We start from the raw sequence: 10984 nt of genomic DNA on the forward strand, positions 1-10984 counted from the left end.
ATTACTGGTCATAGTTTCTGACCTTTTCAGTAAACAAAGATGGGAATTTCTTTGTTATTGTTTCATAGCTTTAGGATAAAGTACTTTATGAATTCACACTGATACTTCCAGTTCCAGGGCAGAATTTACTTAACTTCATCAGTGTTACACCTATACTTCCTTCACCGTGAATTATCTCTGATCACCTCAACCAGAGTGATACATCTTCCTTTGAATTATACCATCCCCTTCAACAACTTTTATGGTAATCAACATATTAAACTTTATTATTTTTTTTAATATATCTTATCCTCCCTACCAAATGGTAAGCAAATGGGACCAATTTTCACATCTTCTTACTCTTTGTTAAATAAAGATGAAATTCCTAAAGTATTAGTGTAGTTCCTAGCAAATAAATATCCCTTTGTTTTTGTATTCAGCAAAATATGGAATAGTACTATTCATGTACTAAAATTTAATATGTAATTATTAAATGAATAAAATATAAAATTAGGTTTATACTCAACTTTTCAGATAAAAAGTACTAGACATTCTAATTTTAGTGTCAGTTGGGTTGAAGATAAAGTTGTTTGAAATAAGTTTTATTTCACAGATATAAAATAATTCTGGACATTTACAACTTGTATAAAGACTGGCAGCTCTTATGTTTTCAAAAGTGCTATACTAAGAGTACAGGAAAAATACAGACCACAAGGATATTCCAAGTTATAGGTTCAGGGAATGGTAACATGAAGAAAATATTCTAATCAGTTACAAAGTCCTAAAACCATTTTTGGTTGAAAGAAAGTGAGTAAAATTAATACTGGATTTAAAAACTATGTGAAATCACACTTTGGTCTGCAAACACATTAAGCTTTGTTTTTCTTTCTGATGTATACATAATTATATAAAATGCCACTAAAATGAACCATTCAAAGGTAAAATAAAAAAGAGGTAGGGAATGAAAATTAAAGAGTTTATTTAGGTAGTTCTTCAATGATGATTCGAGACACTGAATTCCATCCAGTAGAGGCGTCTCCTTTTGGGTAATCTGAGCAAGTACCAACCCAGATGGCAATATCCACTAATCCGGCACCAATTCCTTCACAAAGCCCTTCAACTGCAAAACAAAGGTGAAAGTTACATCTTTTTTCGAACAAAAAGCAAAAATCTTTAGCTAAATTTTATGACATTAGCAAGGCAGATAACAAATCTACTTAATGTACACTGAATTAAAAATTTTAATACTTGATAAAGGTAAGTCCTTTTTCTTAGCACGTAAATATTTGTTAAATATGTATACCTATCCATTTTGTGCTATAAGCTTAACAGACAGTTTTCTTACAGGCTTCAATCATAAAATCAGAATCTGTTTAGTTAGAGATGACTTAAAACACAACAGCCATTTATTTGACTAAATAAAGGAGGCCTATACTTTTAAAAGCCAAGAATTTGATTTGATATTCAAGTATATTTTAAGGACCGCCTTTCCCAATACTTACCTGTACACTTGATGGTATTCAAGTAGAAGAAAGAATTTTTATAACATTAAAAGAAATTCTACCATGATTATTATGCCAGCTCTTCAATCCGGGAATACCATTTTATACAAAATTTCCTCACAGTGAAAAAGCAAACAAAACCCCCTGCTTTCCCTCTGTGTTCTTATGCTTTATCAATACACCTTTTCTCAAGCTCTCCGAACTTTCACATACTCCTATACAACTTGCATTCCATCTTACCAAGGTTCTTCTACATTAAAAAAAGTTTCCCCCAGTGGTCATTTCAACAGGCAAAAAGCTCCTTAATGTCTGGGTAAGGGTGGAAAGGAACCAGAGGCTGGCAGAGTAAGAAAATGACTCCTGACATATAAGGAGTGTCAGGGTGATGTCATGTGACTGGTCAGGTTTCCCATTTGGTAGGTTAGTACATTCCGGCTGAGCCTCAGAGATGTAGGTCTGAAGCAGTCTGCTTCCATTAGCTGTCACATCAATGAAACTAAGGCAAATCCCTCAAAACCCAGGGACCTGACTCTGGTTCAGACTCCTTTCAAAGTTGGGAGAACTAAGCAGGATGCCTGTGGTTCTACTTAACCTAGTATTCTCAGCACCATGGCAGGTGGGAATGTCCAGAAATGTGCATGGTTTTCCTGAGGTCTTCACATCTGTGGCCTAAAACTTGTTCACTTCACCCTACAGGACATGAGACAAGCTTAGGTCTGGTATCACTCTCACACAGCTACAAATAGTCACTTACTGGTCTTTAACAAATGAAGTAATGTTTTTTGAATGAATGAATACTTTTGTTGTGGTGATGTGTTACTGCAGCTTATTAAGCACCTAAAATGTGTTGCACTAGGGCCTTTCAACCTATTTTCCTCCTAGACCCAAGTAAAAAGACATTCAAATGTTTTTCAAGTTCCCAAGGGCATATTCAAGGCTGTAAGTCATCCTCTGATATGCTAACTATAAGTGCACCCCCTTTCCTTTCCCTCAAGAAAGAATATCAGTGTGCAAAGGAAAGTGATTATATAGGTAACCTTCAATTCATCTTAATACAGAAACTGTTATGAATAATAAATTTCTTCTGACATTCCACTCAACTGATCACACCAAATAGATTTCCACACCACAGCTACATAAAGCTATGTTAAATAATTTATAAAATATATGCATGCATAGGTCACAGTTTCTGCATCTGAGAGCTTACATGATAGCAAGATATTAATACACACACACCTTAAAGATAATACAAATTAAGTTGCTTATATCAACATATAACTTTCTAAACAAATTTTAATTTTATATGTAGATTTTTCTTATTAGAGACTGCTGCTTAGATGGAAAGCACATCTTCCTTTCCAGGACATATATCTAAGGATTTAGTGATGAGGCTGCTTAATCTAATCAAAGAGAGGACTGGGGAGACAAGAGGGCAGGGATCTGCTTTCTGCTCCACCAAACCTGCTCCTACCATCCTGGGTAAGACACTTGAGTTCCCTGGGCCTTCTCTATGTGTAAAGAGGGGCATAAGAATATCTTCTTTATATCTCAAGGATATTGAGGGAATTTGAGGAAAAATGTAGAAGGGATGCCCTTGATTTCTTAGGGATAAGAGTGCTATCATAGTTGCTGAATTCAGTATCTGACAGGTCCCCAAAGAAGGCTGAAATACAGTTTCATCTGTTTAAAAGTGAGGGGATCGTTTCCCTTCCCTCTACCATTTTTCAATACAAGATTACTGAGAAATCCCTTCAAGAAATCAGGGAAACAAAGCTAGTGATATATATACATCTTGTGATTTCCCCAGCATATGCTGTCATGGGATGCCAGCCCACAGTGACTCACGAAACCCAAAATGGCCAGCAGCCACATGTTGATAGTGGTGGTATCAGTCTTACCCCCAACAGGTTCTGATTCAGCTGGTCAGAGATGGGACCCAAGCATCCATGTATAGTTTCTAAAGATTCATTTCAGGAAATTCTAAAATGGAAATTTCAGGATGGAGAATTATGCACTGAAAACTTGCTACAGGTTTCCTTATTACAGGCTAGTGACCTGATGTGCTGGGGGACTCAAAACTCATGACTGGTCTCTAAAGATGTGAGGTACATTCTGCAAAGCCACTTTTCTACATACCAGAAGAAGTGCGATGAATATTAATTGTTGAATTCAGTTCAGGGCTTCCTTGGTCCAAATAAATTATGGCTTCAATGGGAAGAGGTCCTGAACATTCAGCTCCATTGAATGTGAAATACCAACGCTGACAGCACGCACTTCTGCATTTTAACCGAAGTGAGCCACTAAACAAAACTCTTAGAGCGCTGTTCGAACGCATCTTTGTAAATGTACACTCCTATCACAAACACAGAAATAGGGTTTAATTAGCATTTGCAGTTTTAATGAAGAAGATGCTTTCAAATTGTACTGTGAATTTTATTTAACTATCCTTTCTCCCAAACCACATTCAAAAAGCTTCACTTTTATAGAGAGAGATTCTCTGCTAGATCTAAGGACTCTGATATTAGGAACTCGAAGAAAATCAAATTATAACATTCTTAGAGTTATTCACCCCATTGAAGGTATCTTTCAGTTTTACCAAAAACAGTCTTCAGTGTTTGAGACCTATGCACTGGATGCTACAGATATAGCAGTAAACAAAACAGAATATCTGCCCTCATGGAACTTACATTCTAGGCTAGCACTGTCCATTGTTTTTTCTCTTGACCTGTTTCTTTTTGAGCAACAACAGTGTCAGGGGTAAAGCACAGGTACAGATTTTAGTCTTTACCTACAGGACACACAATTATAAGGACCTGGTTTTTTTCTAATTCATCTCTGCAATAATTGTCTGTCTATTGGTCTTACTACTTTTATTTGCAGAAGGCTCCCAAACCTCTTCTAACCACTACTAAAAGGAACTTAAAAACATATTAATAATTCAGAGTTCATATGGTTAGCTTTTAGAGAGAATCAGCAACTTTTGATGAATTATAAATAAGTAACCAATCTATCAATGTCAGATATTTAAAACAGACAACATTTTAACAAAATGCTTTCTAAGAAGTCACATATGAAAGTAATAAAGCTTACAGTTGGAAGCTATATGGAAATCCTATCATATGAAAATCAAATTAAGATAGCCTCAAACATTTTTATAGATCAAAGAGTAGACATTAAAGAGCTGAGATGAGGTGCAGGGATAATACACAGATTGCTTCTTAAAACTTTAGAGTTTTATGAAAATAAAATCTCTTTTATTTGCTTAGTGGTAGTAGTGGTTAATATCAAAGAATAATATATTGTAGGCATAGGACCACACACAGAGTGGGTCAACAAAAGAAGAAAGTGACTTAGAAATACCACCAACTTCTTCAACTCTATGCCATCCCAGTGGACTTGCCAGTTACTTTTGAAGCAAACATTACTCAGTCATTCATCAAAATGCACTGCCAGACAAGCTATTTTGAGAATTTTCCCCCTAATAGTTGGCAGAAGAATTTTAAATGGTTACTGTAGTTCATCTCTGGTCCATTCCACTTCTCTTAAGCATAGCAATTTTAAGCTGGGCCTACCACCCAGAATAAGGACAAACACCAGTGTATTTCCCACTTCTAGATATTCCTATCATGTGATAATTTCTTGGAAATTTCATCCCAGCTTTGTGTCTGGAACCACAGCAGAATTCTTTGACTAATTTAAATTTAAATTCACTTTAGGACAAGATTGGAAGGTTGCTTACTATACAACACAGACACCTATGCTTTCCCTTTTTGTTTGTATTTTTTTAAAAAAGAGTAAGTTATTTTAGATATTATTAGGGTTAAAATAATTTAGTGATTTATCTTAGAAATACCTTTGTAAAATTAACTTTGAGAGGTTATCAGTTGTTTTCATTAATTTTAAAAGTCACATGGTGCCTATTCCTTAATTTTTAGGAGTCTTTTAGTAAAAATAAAATAAAATCGCACCTAAAATTAACACTCAACTATGAAAACCTTTAAATTTTGCTTAAATTTTAAAATAACTTCAACATTACTTACTGCAATTTTCCCAAGATCAATGCCATAATTCAGTGAACTCCATGAACACTGCTTGTAATTAGGTGTCCAGGACTCTTCAAAGGTCTCCCTCAGGCATTCCCCCTTTTCTCCTTTGAATCCATCCCGACCTGGGATTCCAGGGGTACCAGGAATGCCATTGGCCCCAGGACTGCCATCTCGTCCTGGCACCCCCACGGGCCCTTGTAAGCACATTCCATTATACTACAGCAGACAAAGGAAAAGGAGGAAAATATCTCACCATTTAATATTCAAAGACTCAATCTGATTAGAACTCCATTTATTTTGAGCCCTTCATGCCACTTGCTATGTTCTAGATGAGTCAGTATAAAGAACTGATTTTTAAAGTTATTTCAAAAATAATTGAGATTTCTTTCCTATTCTTTTTGCTGCACAGATTTTTATTGTACAGAATGTGATTTGATATGAGGTTTTTTTCTTTTAACCTTACCTGTTATAAAGGGATTTGGATTTCAGGATGACACTTTTACCATTTTATGTAAACATTGCACTATTTTAGAATACATAGGTTATTTTTATTTTTTCTATCAAGATAATTGTAATGAAATTTTTCATCCATTGCTTTTTTCTTTTTTTGAATTACTTCCCTAAGATAAATTCCTAGAGATATAATTATAAAATATAATCTTAACAGCTAACAGTTACCTTAAACTGGCAATAGCTCTAAGTTGATATGCACATCTCCTGCTTCTCTGTCCTATTTTTATATAGGAAGTATCATGCGGGTGATACCTCTCATCTCCAACCTCACTTCTCCTTGAGAAGGAGTAAATGACCTGGTTGCAGGTGACTACTGGTCTTCAGTAGAGTGGCAGTAATCTGCCAACCTCTTACTCACTAGGATTCTCTCTGTTTTTCTGGGAGGTGGTGATGGGGGTTAGGGTTAGGAACATCAGTAGTATCAGGTAGAAGTTAAGAGCATGGATTCTAGAGCCAGATTCTCTGGATTGTAATCCTGGCTCCATCACTACATAGGGCAAGCTACTCAACATTTCAGTGCCTGTCTCCTTATCTATAAAACGGGGAGTATAATAAAGATTCTTACCTTGTGGGATCTGTTATTTATGAGATTTAAGTGAGATAATATATAATAATGCGCTTAGCAGACATAACAAGTAATGACTCTATCACATCTTACTATGCTGATGGACAGTGATTGCAATGGGGTTGTGAGGGGATTTGATAATTTGGTGAATGTTGAAACACAATGTTGCTCATGTAAAACCTTCGTAAGATTGTGTATCATTGATACCTTAATAATAATGTACTTAGAACATGCCTGGCATACAGTAAGCACAGCATATGTCAGCCATGATCATTCTTATTATTTCCCCAAGCCCAGGTGAGGCAGTGACCCTGGGCAAGTGTGCTCAGTCCCTTGAGACCTTACCAGGGTCTAGGCCTGGAGATGAGAGCATTAGTAAACCGGCCAGATAACACACCTAAGTCACACACACCAGTGTAGTTGGATAAGTGATAATGGTGATATTTTGATCTCCATCTATCTAATTCCTGTGTCCATCCCTAAATCAGTCCATTTATTAGGACCCTCCAAACCCCAAATATAATCCACTTAAACTATTATTCTGTATGATCTGTCCACTGAGAACCAAAAAAAAAGTTCTTTGTACATACTGAAATAACTTCAAAGCTTATCTTTTAACTTCACCATCTGCGATTAGACATGATCATATTATAAAGTCAAGGAATGACACTACCTAGAAAGGATCTTTATGTATCCAATACCTGCCAAACAATTTGCTTCTCACATCCCCAATTTGATCTTTGTTTTGATAAATGATTTTTGTCATGACTTTCCACACTATTTTCCTGTTGTAAAAAGAAAAAATTAATTTTTTTATTTATTGCCAGAGAAATAGTAAGAAAAGTATTTAACAAAATTGCAAAACTATTTGAAGACACACTAACGTATAAAATATTTTTAAAAACTTAGGTTTGTTTCAGACTTTCACCAGCAGAAATACGCAATGTTTGGACACAGGTTTCAAGTGGTAAGGGAGAAGCAGTAAGACTTCTTCTGGTATTCTTTAACTTTTTTCACTATTATTCCCCTCAGGGCAAGATGCTATAAAAATTTTTATTTTTCTATATGTCAGTAGTTCTAAATTAGGGACAACTTTGTCCCGCAGGGGACACTTGGCAAATGTCTGGAGACATTTTTGGTTGTCACAAGTTGGAAGGGGAGACTGCTTTGACATCTAGTAGGTAGAGGCCAAGGATGTTATGTTGCTAAATACTCGATGATGCACAGTCCCCACAGCAAAGAATTACCTAGCCCAAAATGTCAATAGTGCAAAGGTTGAGAATTTTTATCCAGCTTTTTACCTAAAAGCTGCATCTCAGAAGCCACATAATTTTATTGAATTCAGTTCCACAATTATTTTATCTTTTTTTTCACTTTAAAATGGGAATCCTGCACATGGCTTAGCTAAGGCCAGGTAAGGGTTGAATAACCAACCGCCTGTGGAAGGAACCCTTGTTTCTTCTATTAGCCACTAGGGGGCAGAGCTTGCTGGAAGCTTGAAAGGAGCGCTTTGAAAGATCCTGTACAAAGAAGTTGCTTTATGGAATCTGCTGAAACCTTCTTAATTACCACGTGGATTTTTTTTCCCCTCCAGACCCAAACCAAATCCAATCTGCAGGATGCACCTGAGCCTGGCTGCACACTAAGGTTTGCAAGTTGGGCTAGAGTTGTGGGAAACCACAGGTACGTAAATCCCTGGAGAACAAGAAAAAAAATTGCTAGCTTTATAGGGAAAAGGGGCATTCTATGCATCATAATTACAAATTCATAAAATGCAAACTGCACTTAAACCCAGTAATTTGGTAGTTTTTAACAATTTAGACACTTAAAATAGAACCGTATCTCTGAACACATCCTCTGCCTTGTGAAACAAAATTACACAGCACATCACCAAAAAAGTACAGTGTGAAATGGCAATAATTTTTTTCCAGGGCTTCTGAAACTGGCATAGAATTAGCTGCCAGAGAGCTTTGTTTATTAACCAGTTTACAATGTCAGATTAACAAATTTAAGAGTTTTTATTTAAAAATTCCTCTCCCCCTACCCCCCCATTTATGTCCTGCAATGTCTCCAAATAAGACTGGCATGAGGATTGAAGTTTATTATGTGCCAAGAAATATGGTAGCTGTGAAAGGCTCACTCTTGCCACAGGACAGAGAACTGCTCTGCCTTCCACTCGATGTGTTGACTTTTAGAGGGAAAGAGGTTTAAGCAAACAGACCTTTCCATAGATTCGCCCTTCAGAAGCACTTGGACGATGTATTTGCTCTCCTAGAAACTGTCTTCTCCCTTAGCTCGACCTGATGCTCCTACCTGCTGGCCACAGGCTGAGGACCCCAGGTGTCTGAAAGGACTCACTGCCCATCTGTCTAAAGAGCACAATAAAACTGGTCCTTGGAGGGGTAGTGCCCGAGCCCCTTCATTTTCCCCTTCTGGCCTTAAACCCACTGAACCCAGCTGTGGTTGTCCAACAAAGTAAATTGCAGCCCATACTTCCTAGGAAGAGGAACCAACATGACTCATAGTCTTCAAGTTACAAAGAGTTGGACGGATGCTTTGTGAGGGTTGTTTTCTCCTGCAGGCAGACGTGGCCACCAGCCCCAAGAAATGACACGTTGCAGGGCCCTGGTCCAACGAAGCCCACCCAGGGGGTCAGCGAGTCCAGCGTCTCCCAGACAGCCCCCAGACCTACAGTCTAACCTACCCAAGCTCCTCATTCTACTCTTATTGCCGCCCTAACCTTCTCCATCCTTCCGGGGTCTCCCTCAGAGACAAGAAATTATTGGGCGACTCCCTGTACTTTGGGGCGTCCCACCCAACCCACGTCGCATCTCCATGCACGATGGCCCTATCATTTTGGTCACCCCAGCGAGTTCCAGAACTCCACTACACGCATAGCCCAGGTCCTTCCTTACACGTCGCCTCAGACAAAGCAGGACACCCCGGCGCGCGCAAGACGCACACACGGGGCTGTACAGACCTTCCCCCAACAGCCGAACTAACGCCCTCCCCGTGCCGCCCGCGGTTTGTCCCCTCCACCGGGCTCACCAGGTCCACCACCTCCCTCTGCCGGAGCAGCGCCTTTTGCTTCCCCTTGGGGGGCTCGGAGGCGCTGGACGGCGCCCGCAGCTGCAGCAGCAGACACAGCAGGAGGCCGAGGAGCCGCGGAGGGCAGGCGGCGGGGCCCTGGGGGCGCATGGCGCGCGGAGTCGCGGGAGGAGGAGGAGACCAGGCGCGGACGGGATCAGAGCCGGGCCCCGCCGCGCTCCGAAGCCGCCGCAGGCTGCAGCAACGAGCCTTTCGCCCGCGCGCCTCCCTCCCGCTCCCCCGGACCCCGGAGTTTCCGTCCGCTAATAGGCCGGAGCCCCCGCCCCGAGCCCGACGTGGGGCGGGCCGGGGGCCGGACCCGCCTCCTCCCACGGCCGTGCGCACCGCGTGGAGAGGCCGCCTGTAGGGTCGGGCCGGGTGCTGGTGGTCAGGGAGCCACAGGTGGAAGCATGGAGGACGGGAGTGGAGATCGCACCCCCTAAGTGAACACTGTAGAGGCACGGGTCTTCCCTGGGTCCAGGAACTGCCTTCAAGGGTTGTGGAACCCTTGTTCTGTCAGCGAGCTCTTTTTGGGGAGGTGAATTTGGGCGGGGCGTTGGGGGAAGGAACCATAGCTGTCATCCGATTCTCCCAGAGGCCAATGACCCAAATGACAGTACTGATGGTTCATAAGAAATGCTAACACTTACTAGGCGCCAGGAACCACACAAAGTCTTTTACAGAAATTTCTTTGTCCTCTCGACAATCCTGTGGGGGCTGATACCTTCTCTACTTGCCCCATTCACAGATTAGGAAACTGAAGCCCAGGGAAGTTAAGCACCATTCAGGTGTAGAAGTCAGTTTGAGTACTCATTCTTGGCCTCCCACTGATACTGTCTTTTTCTAACCCCCTCTGTCCTTTCATCTGTTCTCCTTCATACATTCTGTAAGAGAACATCCTCAGGGGCCAGGCCACCACAGGTAGGGTCCTTTATACACCACTGGCTGGAATCTGTCAGGACTGAAGTCTTGCCACACCTGGGACAACATGGATGATGTTGGCAGAATGGTAGTGCTGTTGAGGTCAAATTCAATTCAGCAGGGTTTTCTTTAGAGACCCAACCAGTTCCCAGGAAGTTACAGTGGCTCAACTGATGAATATTAAAGAAAAGGATCCATCTGGCCTGGGAACAGGACAGGGCAATTGCAAGAATGCACACTCCTGGGCCAGTGCCTGATACAGGTAAACTTCATTCCTTTTTGTCAGAAGAAGCAAAACTCCAAATGGGTCTTAACACCAGGACTGGCTACATAATTTGCTGGGCCAGAGCAAATAAAGATGTAGGGTTCTT

General features: G+C 40.2%; 1 protein-coding gene across 1 annotated transcript; it reads right to left on the reverse strand.

The window, feature by feature from the left end:
* Positions 1 to 941: 941 nt before the first annotated feature.
* Positions 942 to 9944, reverse strand: CTHRC1 (collagen triple helix repeat containing 1). Its single transcript, XM_036876358.2, has 4 exons — positions 9654 to 9944; positions 5522 to 5743; positions 3618 to 3834; positions 942 to 1099 (listed from the first exon to the last, which is right to left on the reverse strand). The coding sequence occupies exons 1-4, from the start codon at positions 9801 to 9803 to the stop codon at positions 957 to 959; spliced, it is 732 nt and encodes a 243-aa protein (XP_036732253.1). The 5' UTR covers positions 9804 to 9944; the 3' UTR covers positions 942 to 956.
* Positions 9945 to 10984: the final 1040 nt, after the last annotated feature.

Source organism: Manis pentadactyla, chromosome 3, assembly GCF_030020395.1.
Source record: "Manis pentadactyla isolate mManPen7 chromosome 3, mManPen7.hap1, whole genome shotgun sequence".
NCBI classification, from domain to species: Eukaryota; Metazoa; Chordata; class Mammalia; order Pholidota; family Manidae; genus Manis; species Manis pentadactyla.